Consider the following 19,278-nt stretch of genomic DNA (forward strand, 5'->3'; position numbering starts at 1 on the left):
GAGAGAGAGAATTTGAAGTAACATATAGGCTTGTTTAACCATTACTGGTGTGAATGGTAAACAGAAGTATCATTATGTCATCAAGAGTCTGAATTACCGGTGGACATTTGGTATTGAGCCTATACTGTAGCTTCAGCAGTCAAGATAAATTGACACCGTTCTGGGGTCAGTGATTTGGAGTCTTAAGTACAATAGTAATGACTGACACTAGTACTCCAGAACGGTTCAGAGCCATGCTCCATACATATACCTGCCAACACAGAGCAGACAGGAATCAAGGAAAAAGCAGAGAATTTTCTTTGGGGGAGAGGGGGAGACTTGTGGGTTTCACTGGAAAAGTGCAACATTTAACTTGGATCACATGTGTGTTGTGAAGCAATCATATAAAAACCCTGATGGCACTGAAATGCTTTCAGAGTTTTATGACAGTGTATAAATATGTGGCTGCAATGAGCAAAAGAGAAGAGAGCTGACTTGCTGCCAAGCTTGGCTAATCAAGACGTTCTTAATAAGGCAAGATTAGTTAAGCAGAGGTTCAGGTCTCCCCAAAGGTCTCTGAGAAAAGTCAGAGACCCTCACAAAGTCAGAGACTTTGCAATAGTCAATGAATAAGGAAACATTTGCCGTTTTAGGAAGATATTTTAGCTGCTGTTTCTTTTTATTGATTTGCAGGAAGCCTTATCTTGTGTAGACGGTTCAAAGATATCTTGTGAATTTAATGTATGATGAACTGGTAAAAGTCTCGAGGATATGTCGTCATTAATATCATCCGTTTGCAGCCTGGCTGAAAATCATGTGAGATGTTTCTGAAATGAATGTAACCTTTAGCGTGACTGAAAACGGATGTTACAATAGGCATGGACATTTAAAACATTGTAAGGACAATGAGTAATAAATCACTTTTTTGTGACATGTCGGTTTGCATTTCAACATGAGACTTCCTGTGTATCCATGAACTTAGAGTATGAATAAAAGTGGATACGTGTCATGCACGTGACTCAGATGGTCTTGGGTCTCTGGGGAAGGCAGAGGTTGTAATAAGCATTTTGATCCCAGAACTCTGGCCCCTTCCATCCACACCAGCCCTGAAAAATATACAAACATCATTAACAAATGAGTGATGTTTTAAACCATGTTACACTTTAAATCCCATGTGTGTCTGGGTATAATGAAATAACTTAAAAGATCATTGTTGTAGTAGTTTGTTTATTATTAAAGTAGCTTGTTATCATTAAGACAAAATAGAACCATTTTATATTTATTTATTTTTAATTAAAATGAAAAGGTCTGACTAGAATAGTGTTGTCAAATGTACTTTGTCAGTGATGGTCTGCAGGTCCTCTCCACCAGTATAGTGAGGGTCCAAGATAAGAAAGCGTATTTGTCCAGTGTTCTCACTCCATGCTACGCCTAAAATGGTGTGTGCAAGTACTCCGCCACCTGGTGAGAAAAATATTGGCTTTATTTTTCAATTACCATTTACATCTAAAAATAGCAAAACAAAAAAATGCATAAAAAACAAGCTACCTATACTACAAAAGTATGAGGTTGTTATTGAAATAAGTCTTTCATGCTCAACAAGGTTACATTTATAAAAAATACAGTGAAAGCAGAAATACTGTGAAATATTTTCCATTAATATATTTTAAAATGTCATTTATTCTTGTGATGGCAAAGCTGATTTTTCAGCAGTCATTACTCCCATCTTCAGTGTCACATGATCTTTCTAATATGTTGAATTTGGTGACCAACAACCACTGCTTATTACAATGTTGAAAACATTTTTTTTTTTCAGTATTTCTTGAGAAAATAATAGAAAAGTTAGAAAAGAACAGCAAACCTCAAAGTTTTGAACAGCAGTGTATAAGATACAAGTACGTTAGATCAGATGTCGATTATGATCTTTTTTTTGGGGGGGGGAAGGTGGGGGAGAACCTTGCTCCTATCCAATCACAAGTTGTAGGAAGGCGCTAAACAATGTTATCGCACCAATCATGACAGGAGTTCCTTCGGTCTGAAAGTGGTTGGCCAGCTCTCTGCCCTTGGTTGTCAGCTCTGATCCCTGACTTTAACAGAAAGACAATCATTTTTATAATTGAAACCATTCAGAAACTTTTATTGTAAATCTATGTTAGCATAGGCTTGCATCAGCTTTAGTTCAACTTAAAGCTGGAATACCCTACAGGGCTTGCCTAGATTTTTGCCCTGATATCTGAATTGGAGCAAATGTGTCGGAGTTGACAGATTTCACAGATTCTCAGCTTAGGCATGCAGTCAAGGATATCAAATATGTTTCATATTTTGAGCTCATTTTAGACCACATATTTTGTGTGTGCCTGGTGCTGTGTGATCCTTGTTTCGTGTATGATGCCCAGAGTTGTAATAATTTACAAAGAAGGCAAGTGAATGATGCCTAGTGTTTTAAAATGTGTTTAAAATATGAGTAGTGTATTCCAGCCTTTAACCAAAATTCATAGCCTATTGTGTGCAGTGGTATATGGAAGAAAAAATAGTTCAGTTTTTCTGAATCTACTCCAGTATGATCTGTTGTGACCATTAAAGAGGAAAAACGTATTACCACCCTAAACAATAAACAAACACATTAAACACACTTTGTATACCTGACAAACATGATCTTTGAGGTGACCCCCAGCAGCTGGTTAAGGACAGCCTGAACTTCGATGGAGCCAATCCACTGACGTGAACCCACAAATCGTGGCTCTTTATCCCCAACATCCACAAGAGCCTGAAAAAGTAACAAATGTTCCTCTTAAATACATATAACAAGAAAGCACATCACATTGAGTGACAATTTTGTTTACCTGCTGGATCTGCGTGTGTGTGGGCACAGCTGTCTCCACATATCCTTGCTGCTGAAACCAGGAGCAGATAGTCTGAAGGGAACGATATGCACATCCCCAGCCATCATCATCCACACGATCCTGCATGTAGTGATGATAACTGTACACACCCTGCACCAGATACAGCTAGAGAGAGAAAAACAAGACAAAGACAAGAGTGTTAATGGTTAAACTTTACTTTTGGCATCAAGAGATTTTGCTCTTTAAAAAGTGCTCATGAACATATTAAACCACCTTTAAAATGGGTAGTTCACCCATAAATGAAAATGTTGCCATCATTTGCATAAAATTTTCTTTGGCATTTATCATCAATTATGTCATTCTTTAAAGTAACAAGCCAAATGTGCCATTGGGAAGATCTGATTCTGATCTGTTTCTCATTTAAAACTATCATTTAACTTTAAAAGTTTTTGACCATAATTAAAAAAAAAGTAGTATGGAACATTATGTATACTGGCGTATTTTTTGTAGCTTGAACTGTCTCTGTATAAAAAAAAAGAGCAGTGTGAACTTTTTTTTATATTATCCTTTTGCGTTCTACAGATAAAAAAATAAGAAATAAATAGTAACAATAAGATAACAGATTTGGAACAACTGAATTTCATTTGTGGGTGAACTATTCCATTAAAGCACAGTCTCACCTTAGCATCCTCAATGTTGGGTGGGTTCAGGTGTATGTGGGGATTGCGGAGGTAACCGTCTTTATAGGCTGCATCAGGGAAATGAAAGGCATTGGCACGTCTCAGGTATGGCCTGTCACTTGGCAACTTAAACCTATTGTGCAGATCCTATACACAAAGGAAGTTTACCTGGTTTAGAGAGCACTCATGTCACTAATAAATAGCAATTCTTAGGATTAAGATATTGTTCAAAAGTCTGAGGTCAGCAAGTTTATTTTTTTTAATAGATGGGTCCAGGCCTCTTATGCTCACCAAGGCTGCATTTTTTAAAACAAAAATACAGGTAAAAACAGTAATAAAGTGAAAAATTATTACGACTTAAAGTAAATGTTTTCTTTTTTAGGAAAGTTTAGAATGTATTTTATTCCTGTGATGACAAAGCTGAATTTTCAGCAGCCATGACTTCAGTGTCACAAGATCCTTCAGAAATCATACTAATATGGTGATTTGGTGCTCAAGAAACATTATTATTATTGTTATCAACGCTGAAAACAGTTGTGCTGTTTAATATTTTTGTGAAAACTGTATTACATTTTTTCAGGGTTCTTTGATGAACAGAAAGTACAAAAAATGTATTACTTTATTATTATTAAAATATATTTTTATATTTTAATTTTATGCATACTTGCTAAATACAAACTATATATATATATATATATATTTTTTTTTTAAATTATTATTATTATTGTTTTTTTTTTATTGTATTGATTTTTTGATATACCACTGAAACGTTTGCAATATTATAAGCTAAATAAATAGACTCACTGGCACATTCTAATTCTATGCGGGAGAGAGGGGTGCTCATAGCCAGATATGAGGCATGTAGCCCCAGTAGCAGACCAAGGTTTCTCTCAGCATCTATAAGAGGTGAGGACAGACTGCTCAGGCCAGGAGTTGTCACCATTTCCTGGTTGGGCTGGAGAAAGACAGCCAAAAAAAGAAGAAACATGAAGTCCAAACATTTTGAGAATAAAGCAGTTAGAATCTATAATACAAAGACACACAGACCTCCATGTATTGTCCCACACAGAAAGCTTGCATGAACTCCCTGGTGTCTTCAACCTGGAGAGCGGCCTCTAAAGCTACTACAGGGTCTTCTCCAACAAACTGGGCTGTGAGGGGAAACAGATGTCAATAAACTTTTTATTTGAAAACAAAGTAAAAAAAAAAAAAGATTCATGGCAGTTGTTTTGAGTTTATATCCCGACCACTATAGCAGTCTTTATCTCTGAACTTAAACATTGACAGGAAATACTAGCATAAGGGCACGGCACTAATGTTAGCATTAATATAGTTCGTTGCTAGTAATGGAGGACGAAAGAATTGTTCCAGCTCCCGTTTCGGCGTACAAAGCTGAAGTGTGGCATCATTTGGGTGAAATCCAAGTTCAAAGGTTCTGAGAATGTTCAACATCTGTATTTATTATATTGTTTTACATTTGTTTTGTTTTCTTTAGGAGTCCTGCAAGCACTTTATTTTTCATTGATATTAAGCAGATGTTATTCTTTTGTTCAGATCAAAATGTTATGGCATTGTATGTTTTGTAAACTTAACTGTGAACTTTTAAAGCAGGGTCTAAAAATATATGGCCTTTCTATAAAATACATTTTATACATAGGCCTATTATACATTTAACTAAAGAATCCTGCAATCACTTTAATTTTTCCCCCTTTACTCGTACTGCACAAAAAGTGGTTTAGTACCGTTGAATGTTACTGAGACTGACTGCAAATGCAGATCCCACTGTGTTCTGGTTAAATAATTTATAATAATTTATTTATTTCTAAGGTTTGCATATATATGGTGGTGTGTTCTTAATGACAGCTTTCCTAAAATTATATCCTATTTCTAAAATAAGAAATATCCCAATATATCACCTTGCTTACAGTATCGCAATGTATCGCAACCCCTGTATCGTGATACATATCGTATCGCCAGATTCTTGCCAATACACAGCCCTAGTAAGACATTGATTAGCTGGTTCAGGTGTGTGTTATTAGGGTTGTATCTAAACTCTGCAGGACACCGGCCCTCCAGCACTGAGTTTGAACACCCCTGTGCTAAACCTTTGAACGTAGTACATGTGCTCATGTCTTGCCTCTCTGGCATCCTGTAGCTGGCTGTCTGGCACTCCTGCAGGGTAGATTACAGTAGTGAACCCAGCTGGTTCAGGCAGTTGAAAGTGAAATGGCTGTGGCACCAGGAAAGAGGAGCCCTTCCTGTATCGTAGCACCACCTCTTCCATGTCTGCCAACTGCTTATTTAATGCCTCCACCAGCCCTGTACACACACTGAACAATCACACACACACACACACATACACTAACAATGATTCTGCTGAACTTCACAACTCTGAAATTAGCATTAAAATCATAGCAGTAAAAACACTTCCTTACAAACCTTATGATTTTAAGAGAACCTGAGCAAAAAAATAAATAAAAATGCACTCACGTTGCCATGCTCTCATCAGTGGTCACAGACAGAACACAGTCTAAAGGCAGTGGCATCTTCACACAATGCTGCTGTGTGCTCACTCTGATGAGACTAGGAGCTTCATTCCCAGCAGGTTCTGTGACCTCAAACAACAGCTTCATATTCACTACAGTCTAGATAAAGATGGACAGCAGAGAGTTACTGTTAGAGTGACTGTTAACGGTTACTGCCTTTCAAATACTCTAGAGAAAGACTCTCACAGGTCCAGATTTTTTCTTATCTTTCTTTTTTGATGACTTCTTGGTCCCACTATCATCTAACCTGTGAACAGCAACAAGTATTATACTTTGTTAACATCCTTACTGTGCATACAGTATAATACTCTACATTTACCATATACAAACATTAAAGATATGAAAGGCGTAAGAATACATACTCAATATACTGCAGAATATCTCCACATGATGATGCTTCTGTCAAGCTTTCCACGTTTGACTGGAAACCAGTGTTAGGCCATATTAATACTGGACTGTTACAGACAGTTAAAACAATATTTTTGGATGATACTTTGGATTGGAGACCCTGGAAACTTTTTGATATCGTGCCTTGACTTTGTGCACCTGCAAGAAGGGAACACAGAGACTCTTTTCTCCTTTCATAACCAGCATATATGCTTTCATAAAAGAAAGTTAATTAAAAAAATTCGAAGTTTTACAAATCAAGCTCATTCTTTTATAATTTGAGCTTTACCATTTGGGTTGTCAAGCTGGCAAGCAAACTCCAAGATTCCTTTCAATCGAAATATAATGTCGCACTCTTCTGAATGAACCTGGGGAAATCAAAACACACATCATTAACTACATAAGATTAACATAATTGAACATATAGTTCTTGCTGTTCGTTACAGTAAGTAATTCTCTCTGAAGCATGTGTTGACAAAATGCTAGTTCATACTATATTAACATTGTATGCAACTATGGTTTCACGAAAAAGGCGTTTTGTTTTCAACAACAGTTTGTTTGAAAATAGCTTATTACCATTTTAATTCCCTCGATCAATGATCAAATTCAGCTGCTGTCACCAGGAGGCTGACATATTTGATGACGTATCATACATAACACGTCCGCATCTTCCTCGCGTAAGTTGATTTCGTGTCACAGGGAAAGTACAGTCTCTTACTGCCCCCTGCTGACCTACATGTGACTGTAAATGATCCAAATACAGGACCATGACAAAAAAATCTACTGTAGCCTACTGTACTACTTTGCCATTTTAGAAATTGATTGTAAGTAAAGAAAATACAGAATTATTATTTGTTTTTCATAACAAGTAATTTTGCTTGGGAATGTTTATTTATTTCATTTTTTTTTACTTCAACAGTAAAAAGAAACAATAGTTGTGGGAGAGAGAGAATAATGGCAAAAACAGTTATGAAACCATGACAATAATATTGAATATTTAATGACAGTATATTGTTAATGAAGTGTTTATCAGATCAGATTATTTTAGAAGGAATAATAATGATACAAAATAAAATAACAATTTAATACAATTTAAAATAACAAAAAGCAGCCTCTTTACTCTTACACTTTTACTGGCTATTATTTCAAGTTAACATATGAATTCTCTGTTTCAGGAACCATTCAGTTCTCTGATATTTTTTCCAGGTCTTTGTATTTCCTCGTTCTTCATGGATCTAAGTCTTCAAATTGAACCTTTATCTGCTATGTTGTGTCTTCTCCTATCATTCAAAAATAAAGTCAACTTGTAAGTAGTAAACAATCGAAATTTTCATCAATTTTACTGTTTGTTTCAACTAGTCTTCTTACCTGGATGCTGAACTGGTGGGCTTTACTGTGGTGGACTGTAAAGCAAGGCTCTCAGGGGTTTCCCTGAGACAGGCAGCTTTGTTGTTTTCTTTCAGCTGCATTGAGATGATGTTAGTAAGGCTGATATATTCCTTATGGAGCCTCTTTACTTCCTGCCGCAGTAGATTCCTCTCAGTCTGCACAGTGAGCAGGCAGCACTCTAGTTCATCCAGCTCCTCCTGAACTCTCTCTGCTCTACTTTCAGCATCTTTTATGACCTGACCGCTGTGGTCGAGTCTCTCTCTTAGAGTCTGGTTTTCCTGTTGTAGCGGAGTTAGGATCTTCCTCTCTTCGGTTATTTCTGCATCCTGTTTCATTCCATGAGATTTCCTGACTGGTTCTGTTAAGTTATTTACCCTCTCTTGGAGCACAAAGACTGTTTCTCTAAGTTGCTGCTTCTCCTGGTGTTCACGGCATGGGAGTCTCTCCAGATCTTCAGACTGAGGTCTGTCCTTCTTTAAGACCTCTGTAATTCTTTGCCTCATTTGCTGGTTTTTAATGAGAAGTTGTTTGTTCTTCGTCTCCAGGTCTTTGTTGATGTTTTTAAACTCTTTAAACCTCTTCACAAATCTCTGCAGCTCTGTTTTGCATTCTCTTGAATAGGTCTCCATCTTTTTAAGCTTCTTCTTAACTTCTAGGTTTTCCTTCTCTAACCGTGTGCACTTTTCTAAATACGCCTCAAATGGACACTTACGGGTAGCACAGCTTGCTTCTTGTTCTTTCTTATTCAAGCTATCCTGCTTAAGAAGCACAGTGCCTTTAAGGTTTGTGGTTGCTTGAGACTTGCTGTCCATAGCATGGGCTCCTCCTGCTCTTGTTTGCATGGAAGGGTTAGAATTTAACCCACATGGTGACCTACCGTCTGAAAATCTGGACTTCTCCATGATATCCATGGCTTTAAGAGATGTGTGTCCTTTATCAGGTCTATGTAGAGCTATTTGCTTTTGCCTTCACCCTGTTCACTGATACAAGAAACTTATTTCCTTTTGTGTCTGATTCCTGAAAAGGATAACCTTATTTACCTCAATTTAGAATAGCAACCATTTGAACCGATTTTAATTACTAAAAACAAGAAATATATATACAATAACATTAACTGTGTAAACCAACCAACAAACAACTTGATTCAACTGAGTAAAATTAATTTAAGGTCCGTTCACAGTTCACAGCAACAATACAAATAGCCTAAAGATAACTAACCATAACGTTATTAGTTTATAACCAAGGTTTTATTTAATATCTATAAATATCTATAATATAATAAAATGAATAATATTAACAGAGCAGGAGTAAATATACATTTATAACCTATTACCTATTACTTAGGCTAATTATTACTTACGTAGCTAACATTATGCAAGATGCCGACTCACTTTATTAGGCTATACCATTTATTACCTAATAATTTGTAATATTCGCCTCATTAGGTTATCCTGATTCTATCTGTGGGTGAAAAAATACATTACCGCGAAGTGGAAGACACTTTTATAATTCGCTTAGGTTTCTTGCTTCGACTCACATTTAGGCCTACATTAATTTGAGTGTATCTATGGTAACATGCTAGTCTCCTCTCGTGCGGTTCGCGTCACTGCAGTAGCCTACGTCGCCTCGTGACCTTTTGTTTTTATTATTATTTTTTTAAATCAATTGAAGATATTAGCCGCGCGTTAGTTCAATATTGTTTAATTTCCTGTATGACCAAAGGGTAATTTTGACCATCGGTCGATTTGAGTATACAAATTGTTAGGTTCAAAACTTACATGATCCCTGTAGCTAGCTATAGATCCTGCACCTGCTGATCGATTAATTAATATACAGCATGCAGTCTATTGCAAATACAGGTGCATCTCAATAAATAGAATGTCGTGGAAAAGTTCATTTATTTCAGTAATTAAACTCAAATTGTGAAACTCGTGTATTAAATAAATTCAATGCACACAGACTGAAGTAGTTTAAGTCTTTGGTTCTTTTAATTGTGATGATTTTGGCTCACATTTAACAAAAACCCACCAATTCACTATCTCAACAAATTAGAACATGGTGACATGCCAATCAGCTAATCAAAACACCTGCAAAGGTTTCCTGAGCCCTCAAAATGGTCTCTCAGTTTGGTTCACCAGGCTACACAATCATGGGGAAGACTGCAGATCTGACAGTTGTCCAGAAGACAAACATTGACACCCTTCACAAGGAGGGTAACACACATAATTGGATGTCATCAAATCCATCAAAAAAAATAAATAAATCAAACAACAATAGTAGATAATAGGAATTTGTTGGGTATTTGTTCAGAATTATCAAAGACACAACAGTTTACAAACTACATATTAGAATTCTTAGTTTTAATGTTGAACTGACTGATTAAAAAAAAGAAACATACTGCTAAATGTCAGAATGCACATTTAATTATCACAAAATTCATGTTTTTGTCCTAATTTTCAGTCTGTGTGCATTGAATTTATTTAATACACGAGTTTCACAATTTGAGTTGAATTACTGAAATAAATGAACTTTTCCACGACATTCTAATTTATTGAGATGCACCTGTATTTTTGTTATAACAGCAATTTTTCAGCTTCTGCAACATCCATGTCCAAGTTGCCTGTAAGAGGCAACAGTGAATAAGTATACAGAAATGAAGGGCATGATTGAGGTAAATGTGATAGATGGAGAAAACAGAATGAATAAAAATAAGGTAAATTTCACTTGGGTGAAAATGTTTTTTTTTTTTCAAGCTTAAAAAATATATTATTTGTTGGTATTGATGATACATATATTTGGCTATACACTGTATACCATGGCAGGACACTACATCACTCCAGGTGGCAGTACAATTCCAAAGCAGGCTTTTCTTTACAAGTAATGACAGATGAAGAACAAAGAAGGAACTCAGAATTGAAATTAATAAATGCTTACTTGTAACTCTTGACATATAGCCTATTGAATCAGCAAATTCTTCCTGTGACCTGCAGGCACATCAAACATGACGGCAGTGATGTAAAGACAAAAAAACACTTGTTCTTGAGTCTTGTTGGACATTATGTTTCATGTGTCCGGAAAATGCTCCCCTTTTCTGCTCAAACACACCTGATAAGAGATATTATGATTCTCCAAAAACAAAACCTTTATTCATACAAACATATTTCAGTTAACACATCCTATTCCTATAAAGTGCAAAATACTGCATCCCAGCACACATGACACAACAATGCACTATCCATAAATGTGTCTTTCAGTATCTGGTTGACATGATTGTGCATGAATTGTGGTAAAACTTTATGCCTGTGGTTAAAACAAGATGTTCATGCACTGAGTAGCTGACTTGTAGTTTGTGCCCTCATGTAATCAAAAGAACAATGAGAAGGTCAAAGGTCTGGACTCTCAGGAGGTTTTGCCCTGGCATGAGCGTGGGTTTCACAGTATAGCTCATCATCTATAAAGTAATATCCTTTCTGCTTTAGGTTTTCTTCACATTCAACGCACACAAAACAGTCCGGATGACGAAACTTATCCTGAACCTTCACAACCGTCCCACTGAGAAAACAGACAGACAGAACCAATCAGAGATATCCATAGAGATAAATTTAACATTCTTAATTCCTGAATAAAAATGAACTTCCAGTGGCCTGACTTACATTATGCCGTTACCACACTTATCACACATTGGCAGCTTGTGCAAGTTCCCCACAGGAGCAGATGACTTGGTCGTAGGGGCACGGACTTTCCTTGTCACTAATGGACGTGTACCTGCCAATCAAAAAGATCTGAATCCTAGTATCAGTCATGTTTACATTTTGTAAACCTGAATGAATCCAATCCAATTGCTATTTTGGAAGTACTGTTTAGTGTAGGTACCCCACTGCAATTCTAATATTTGTTTACATGTGCACTATCTATTCAGAGGAAACATGTCACCGGATCTGATATGAGCAAAACTGGCATTTTTCTCTTAATGACACCTAAAATAGGTCAGAAATTTTTTTCAAATATTCCAATGTTCATTTAATGTATTATTTAACAATATGTAGTGCACATCCAAGAGTGCATGTTGCATAATGTGTATTAAATATGCAGTCTCTCTTGTTTTTGTGTCTATCTGTTACTGTTAATGTGTGTTTGTCATACCCTCACTGTTGATAAAGCTCTGTAATGCTTTAAAGGATCCCGACTGTCGCGGTTCATGGGGTTCATCCTCATCTTGATCTCTTTGCAGCATCCGATATACTTCGGACTCCTCTATATTGTTAAGTTTCCTGGGACTACACACACACAATTTCAATGTAGGATCCAACTGGATGTTATATTTCAATAAACAATGATAACCGAGCAGTGATTCCTGATCAGCTCAACGCTATAATGACAATACAAAAATACCCATGTTCTGATCATTAACTGATTTGAATTCCGGATCAGGTATGAAGTGTTGAACATTCACCTTTCTGGTTTGCTATGGATGAGGCCCTTGAGTTGCCCTTGTAAGGCGTCCTGGATATTGCCTGAAGAGTAAAGGCCAATAGGGGAGTTGTAGGTTGGGCTCACCACCTGACGTGTTTCATCGATGTTGGCTGCGGCCACAAAGGGTGAAGCCTTTTGATTATGGCCTGTTCCTATTGGTCTGTACTCCTGTCAGGCAAAATTATAAGCATTAGATCCTATCAAACCACATGATACAGATGGACACCATACACAAAATAGGAAGACACATACTTGTCTCTCTGCCTCTAGGTTAATTTTAAATGGATGGCTTTTGTTTTGTTCAGTGACATTTGGTGACCACAGCTTAGTCTCTGGTCTGCAAAACAATAATATGATCACATTTGTAATTATTTCTTGCTGTTCCTATTTGGTCTATTTATAATTATTCGAATACATTCAAAACCCCCAAACTCTTAAAAAGCTAATGCACATCAACTGCCAGCTAATGTACACTACCACCATGTGATGCAGTGTGCAAAATTATGTGCTGCTGTCCAGCAAGTTCTACCCAAGCACATTCATATGACCTCTGACCTCTCTACGGTAAGTGTGATCTGGTAGGTGGCATCCTTGATTAGATTCTGAGCCTCAGAGTGCATCATGTTTTCTGCAGAAACTCCATCTATCGCTAAGATAATGTCTCCAGGAGAGAGGTTGACTCTGGAAGCTATACTTCCTGGTGATATCTGAAAACACAAAAAAGTAGACAACATAAGCAGAAGCCAACTGAAAGTGTTAGCAAATGGCAAAGCTCCAATTCCTGTTCTTAATTATGTTTAATATACAAAAGATGTTTAAAAAGTAAATTATTCTTCTTCTTCTTCCTCTTCTTCTTAAAGTTAACTCTTATTGATAGTTCTTAGTTTTTTAGCAAGCCAAAGGCTTTTTAGAATAGTAATATTTCAAGATGAACACTTACTGAAGCAGCTTAGGTTTACTTGATTATCCATCTTATTATCATCAAGTGATTATCATCAAGAGATTTTGAAATATTATGTTGAAATGTGAATATCAAATATGATTCACAAGACTTTTGAGGAACTCTCAATCATCAGTGTATCATTGCTTTAAACTATCCCTATAATGTGTTTGTGTGTGTGTGTGTGTGTATATGGTATTCCCAGTTTTGGGGTGCCAGAAGTCGCCACAAGGATAGTAATACTAGTAAATTTTGACCTTGTGGGGACATTTTTAGTCCCCATGAGGAATACAACTTATAAATAATACAGAATTAAGTGTTTTGAAAATCTAAAAATGCAGAATGTTTTGTGTGAGGGGTAAGTTTAGGGTGAGGGTAAGGGGACAGAAAATGCAGTTTATACATATAGAAAAACCATTACCTCCATAGAATGTCCCCATGAAACATGGAGACCAGTATGTGTGTGTCTCTCTCTCTCTCTCTCTGTGTGTGTGTGTGTTTTTGTGTGTGTGTGTCTGTGTGTCCTTGTCATTGGTATGTGCACCCATGTAAACTACTCTCCACAGTAAACATGCTGGGGAAAATAACAGTCTCCAGAGAAGCTCTGCAGTCCTGCTGTTATCAGCGCTCAGAACGACGCGCTGGAGATTAATTATATGAAACTGCACATGCACTGCATTATTTGACTTGCATTACATGAGCAGAATGGCATGTATAATGCTATAAGAACCAAATGTAAAGGTGCATCCATCATATCGTTCATATATCATAAGGCATTCTGGGTGCAGTGGGGTTGTCTGTGGAACTGCACTGTTTGGAAATGGATCAGATCCTGACTCCTACAGTAAATAAGCTCTTTATCAGCAAGCACAAAGAAGGATCAAGAACCTCAATATGTTTCTTATCCATTCATCCCAGATGTACTTTTAGTACTGCAGAGCGGCTTTCTTTTTAATTTGATTTTTAAATGCATGAGTGCTTTAATACTTTATATGCTCAGAACTCAAATATAGTCCACTAGAAGGCATTTGCTCCACTAACAGAGCAGAACAGACACAATCAAAATGATTTTCACAATGCAAACAAAGATTTTTATTCAGCATTTTTGTCTGAGAGACCAGTATGTGTGTGTCTCTCTCTCTCTCTCTCTCTCTGTGTGTGTGTGTGTTTTTGTGTGTGTGTGTGTCTGTGTGTCCTTGTCATTGGTATGTGCACCCATGTAAACTACTCTCCACAGTAAACATGCTGGGGAAAATAACAGTCTCCAGAGAAGCTCTGCAGTCCTGCTGTTATCAGCGCTCAGAACGAAGCGCTGGAGATTAATTATATGAAACTGCACATGCACTGCATTATTTGACTTGCATTACATGAGCAGAATGGCATGTATAATGCTATAAGAACCAAATGTAAAGGTGCATCCATCATATCGTTCATATATCATAAGGCATTCTGGGTGCAGTGGGGTTGTCTGTGGAACTGCACTGTTTGGAAATGGATCAGATCCTGACTCCTACAGTAAATAAGCTCTTTATCAGCAAGCACAAAGAAGGATCAAGAACCTCAATATGTTTCTTATCCATTCATCCCAGATGTACTTTTAGTACTGCAGAGCGGCTTTCTTTTTAATTTGATTTTTAAATGCATGAGTGCTTTAATACTTTATATGCTCAGAACTCAAATATAGTCCACTAGAAGGCATTTGCTCCACTAACAGAGCAGAACAGACACAATCAAAATGATTTTCACAATGCAAACAAAGATTTTTATTCAGCATTTTTGTCTGATTTCTAGTTAAATATCTCATCATCCTTAAAACAAGATCAATCTTGTTCAGAAGTACAACTGCATAATATATCAAGCCTGTTTTAAGCATAAATCAAACATTTTGTAATGCCCATGCACTTTTATATCATCCAGTTCTGTAAAATCCAGTTTTAAACTTGATAAGTTGACTCTCAGTTTCTAGAATCCACTTGAACTAAACAGATATAGAAAAAATGACCTCATTTTTTTATTAAAACCAATTTTCCATCTCCTGAAGCAGTTCCACACTGTTTATTGTCATTTCTGAGGCCAACAAATCCCATTCTTAAATTTTGAGTACAGTCCAACAACCTGCTGTTGGTAAAACAGGACTGTTTTCCAAACACTTTGATTAATGAAGTCCAGGTTACAGTCCTAGCTGTAAGTAAAAACACCTCCCAAGGCCCAGAGACAGAGGACAGGAGGGTGTTTGACCAAAAATGGCTGCACAATGTTGAGATTAAGTAACAGTGTCATGCTGAACTACAGAGTGAGCAGAGAATGTTCCAAGTGTGAAATCTCATTAAAGCAAAGTAGAAATCTCAAACTAGAGCTGCACAAAGAACAGAGGCATAAAACCTCTGTACAAACAGATCAGCACAATAACTTCATTGTGTATTTCAATACTAGATTTTTTATCATGTAATAGGTTGTAACCCTTTTAACCCAGTAAAAGTTATTTAAAAACAATCCTTTTTTTTTTTTTTAATGCATCTAGATCATTGTGTGAAGATTCAGTTTTCATTACATCATGTGAGTTTTAAGAAGCTTTTTTGAAAGGCTTATTCTCAGCCTCAGTTTGGATAAGAACAACCAGGATATTCCTCCAAAAAACAACAACAACAGAGCTGTTTGAATCAGACTGTGCTCCTATCTCTCTTTCTCTCTCTTTTGGACTCTCTCTGACATTTGTTTAGACGTAGAATACACAAATCCACTGCCACAACAGGTGTGAGGATCCAATGTTAGTTCCAGTGTCAATGATTCATCAACAATTTTAGCTACACACATAAATAGAGCATGAGGATAGCCATTGTTCTCCCCCATAAAACATTCTCTTTAAAAGGGATGACAAACTGCAATCCTCAATTCATGCCAGATTTTGTTGTATTCGGTTTTGCTATCAAATTGTCTTGTTTCTTTTCTTTTACATACCCTGTTTGTGTTTTATGGATTTTATTAATTCTTTATCAGTATTATTTATTGTGAGGCACTGCGAAATGTCCTTTATTTTTATAGTTATAGATATACAGTGGGTACGGAAAGTATTCAGACCCCCTTAAATTTTTCACTCTTTATTATATTGCAGCCATTTGCTAAAATCATTTAAGTTAATTTTTTTTCCTCATTAATGTACACACAGCACCCCATATTGACAGAAAAACACAGAATTGTTGACATTTTTGCAGATTTATTAAAAAAGAAAAACTGAAATATCACATGGTCCTAAGTATTCAGACCCTTTGCTGTGACACTCATATATTTAACTCAGGTGCTGTCCATCTCTTCTGATCATCCTTGAGATGGTTCTACACCTTAATTTGAGTCCAGCTGTGTTTGATTATACTGATTGGACTTGATTAGGAAAGCCACACACCTGTCTATATAAGACCATACAGCTCACAGTGCATGTCAGAGCAAAAATGAATCATGAGGTCAAAGGAACTGCCTGAAGAGCTCAGAGACAGAATTATGGCAAGGCACAGATCTGGCCAAGGTTACAAAAAAAAATTCTGCTGCACTTAAGGTTCCTAAGAGCACAGGGGCCTCCATAATCCTTAAATGGAAGACATTTGGGACGACCAGAACCCTTCCTAGAGCTGGCCGTCAGGCCAAACTGAGCTATCGGGGGAGAAGAGCCTTGGTGAGAGAGGTAAAGAAGAACCCAAAGATCACTGTGGCTGAGCTCCAGAGATGCAGTCGGGAGATGGGAGAAAGTTGTAGAAAGTCAACCATCACTGCAGCCCTCCACCAGTCGGGGCTTTATGGCAGAGTGGCCCAACGGAAGCCTCTCCTCAGTGCAAGACACATGAAAACCCGCATGGAGTTTGCTAAAAAACACCCGAAGGACTCCAAGATGGTGAGAAATAAGATCCTCTGGTCTGATGAGACCAAGATAGAACATTTCGGCCTTAATTCTAAGCGGTATGTGTGGAGAAAACCTTGTTGTTGTTATATAAATTATCGTATTGTTTTCCTTTTCTAAAGGAAATATATTTTTACATTTATTTACATTTTTTATATTTGTATAACTTATCTACATAAATACACAATCAATGAGAAAAGTAATTCATATAGGCCATATGACCGCACTTCCTAAAACAGATCAGTGATTCAACTGTCATGTCTGCTGTCTGATTAAGTGTATTTTTTATATCTATATTGGTGATGTAAGATGCTATTTCTATAAATGAGTCAGATGCACTTGTGGACATTACAACACACATTGCACTTTTGTTTTTCAGTGAATTACAACTGAATTAAATCCTAATCTGGTAAATCTACACACATGCACACACACACACACACACACACACACACACTCACTTTGGCGACGGTGAGGGGTTGGCTGAAGTCCCGTCCTCCAATAAGTCGAAAGCCCCACGGTGCGTGTCCATCCAGCACAACAGAGAACGGCATATCCACAGCAGGTGTGTGTGCATGTGTGTCTCGAGTGTGATGGTGAATTCAGCTCGAAATCCTTTAGAGCAGACGGAAGACCACTCCTCCAGAGTGAGGGCTATCTATCTCTCTTTATATCTTTCTCTCTCTCTTTTCTTTTTCATAATGCTCTTCCCCCTCTATCTGTCTGTTCATCTCATCTGCCTCTCCTCTGCTCCACTAAATTCTCATTTTACTCACTACATTTCTGTGCCACTTTCTCTCCATTTACATCTTAATCTGTTTTATCACATCACCAATCTTACCCACCTCAATTTGACATCAGAATGATACATTAATGTCAGCATGCCAAGCCTTGTTTACACATTTTTTTTCCAGTTTAAATGAATGATAGATCTATCTATATCTATCTATCTATCTATCTATCTATCTAGGAATATGCATACACTAGTGCAAAATGAAAGACAAAATAAATAAATAAACAAACAAATAAAAATACTTATTTTTTTCTGAGGAAATATAGACAAACAGTTGTTTATGTATTTATTTACTTATTTTTTTTATTCCATAGTAACTTGCATACTTGTTATAGGCCTATAATTGGTTTAGAATGTGAGAAAGAAAATTATACATATTTTGGACAACATAAGGGTGGTTAACTATTACTTCTAGGGTGGTCATTTTGGACCAATTTCTTGGACCAACCTTTTTGGTCTTCTGATCATTTTGGATCAATTTCACATTTGTTGATTTATTGCTCCCTCAATCTAAGTTGTTTACTTTTTTTTTTAGATATGCAATTTGAACAACAACGACACACACACACACAAACAAGTACTTCATTTAAAAGAGTCTTAAGTGGTCATAAAAAGTCACATCCTGGCTGTTCAAGATTCAAAAATGACCATGAACAGCCAATGTGTGGCCATTTTTTTCTAGCTTAAGAGGGTTAAGCATTAGTTCAATGTTCCCTTTACTGCAAGTATAAGAATGACTGATCTTTGATCAGAGCTACAAAGAAACATACAGCTGCCAGAGATGGAGGCAGGACTCTGCTGCCTGCCCTGGTCCTCATGGCTGCTTGTATGGGCCTGGAGAGAGGACTCACTGCTTATGCCCTTATTTGGTGAGTGAACAAAGTGGAGGCTTGTGTAGCGTCACAGGCACATTCTTCTATTACCAATCTGGATCTCACTGTATTACACATTTAGTTAAGAAGAGCCCTGTTCAGTTTCTCTCATGTTTAAATCTTCTCCTCTTGGGTGGCCTAATTATACTCTTCCAATCTGTATAGTAATTATAAACTCAGCAGACATGGATCCAAATGTAAACTCTTCTCTGTTTCCTTCCATTGCTTTTCTCAGACACAAAGAGTTGGGCTTTCTTCACCTCTCATCTTATCTGGTCCATTCCTACTTTTGAATCTTTTGATTCAGTCCACTTTAAATATATAAAAATAAATAACTGAACTCTATTATAATACATGTATATTCAGCTTTAACAACAATGTAACAATGTAACCCCAAATACATTGCCAGAAATCAGATTTCAACGGGCCTGATTGATTTATTCAATAAAAGGTTTTCGGGGATATGGCCAAACAGAATAAAAGTCAA

General features: G+C 36.8%; 3 protein-coding genes across 3 annotated transcripts; all 3 read right to left on the bottom strand.

The window, feature by feature from the left end:
* LOC107754127 (ufm1-specific protease 2) lies at positions 1–7,135 on the bottom strand. Its single transcript, XM_016570448.1, has 12 exons — positions 7,012–7,135; positions 6,725–6,803; positions 6,411–6,594; positions 6,235–6,295; positions 5,993–6,147; positions 5,640–5,832; positions 3,503–3,649; positions 2,823–2,987; positions 2,622–2,746; positions 1,990–2,066; positions 1,316–1,440; positions 1–1,085 (listed from the first exon to the last, which is right to left on the bottom strand). The coding sequence occupies exons 1-12, from the start codon at positions 7,012–7,014 to the stop codon at positions 999–1,001; spliced, it is 1,401 nt and encodes a 466-aa protein (XP_016425934.1). The 5' UTR covers positions 7,015–7,135; the 3' UTR covers positions 1–998.
* Positions 7,136–7,799: 664 nt separating this feature from the next.
* On the bottom strand, positions 7,800–8,735 carry LOC107754169 (nuclear mitotic apparatus protein 1-like). The gene has a single exon (XM_016570534.1). The coding sequence runs from the start codon at positions 8,733–8,735 to the stop codon at positions 7,800–7,802; it is 936 nt and encodes a 311-aa protein (XP_016426020.1).
* A 2,180-nt stretch (positions 8,736–10,915) lies between these two features.
* Positions 10,916–17,762, bottom strand: LOC107754177 (PDZ and LIM domain protein 3-like). The gene is made up of 7 exons (XM_016570541.1): positions 17,588–17,762; positions 12,853–13,004; positions 12,550–12,634; positions 12,278–12,465; positions 11,968–12,101; positions 11,478–11,589; positions 10,916–11,376 (listed from the first exon to the last, which is right to left on the bottom strand). Exons 1-7 carry the CDS (start codon positions 17,678–17,680, stop codon positions 11,208–11,210), a joined length of 933 nt encoding a protein of 310 aa, XP_016426027.1. The 5' UTR covers positions 17,681–17,762; the 3' UTR covers positions 10,916–11,207.
* Positions 17,763–19,278: the final 1,516 nt, after the last annotated feature.

This window comes from Sinocyclocheilus rhinocerous, unplaced genomic scaffold (assembly GCF_001515625.1).
Source record: "Sinocyclocheilus rhinocerous isolate Xijiao unplaced genomic scaffold, SAMN03320098_v1.1 scaffold681, whole genome shotgun sequence".
Taxonomy (NCBI): Eukaryota; Metazoa; Chordata; class Actinopteri; order Cypriniformes; family Cyprinidae; genus Sinocyclocheilus; species Sinocyclocheilus rhinocerous.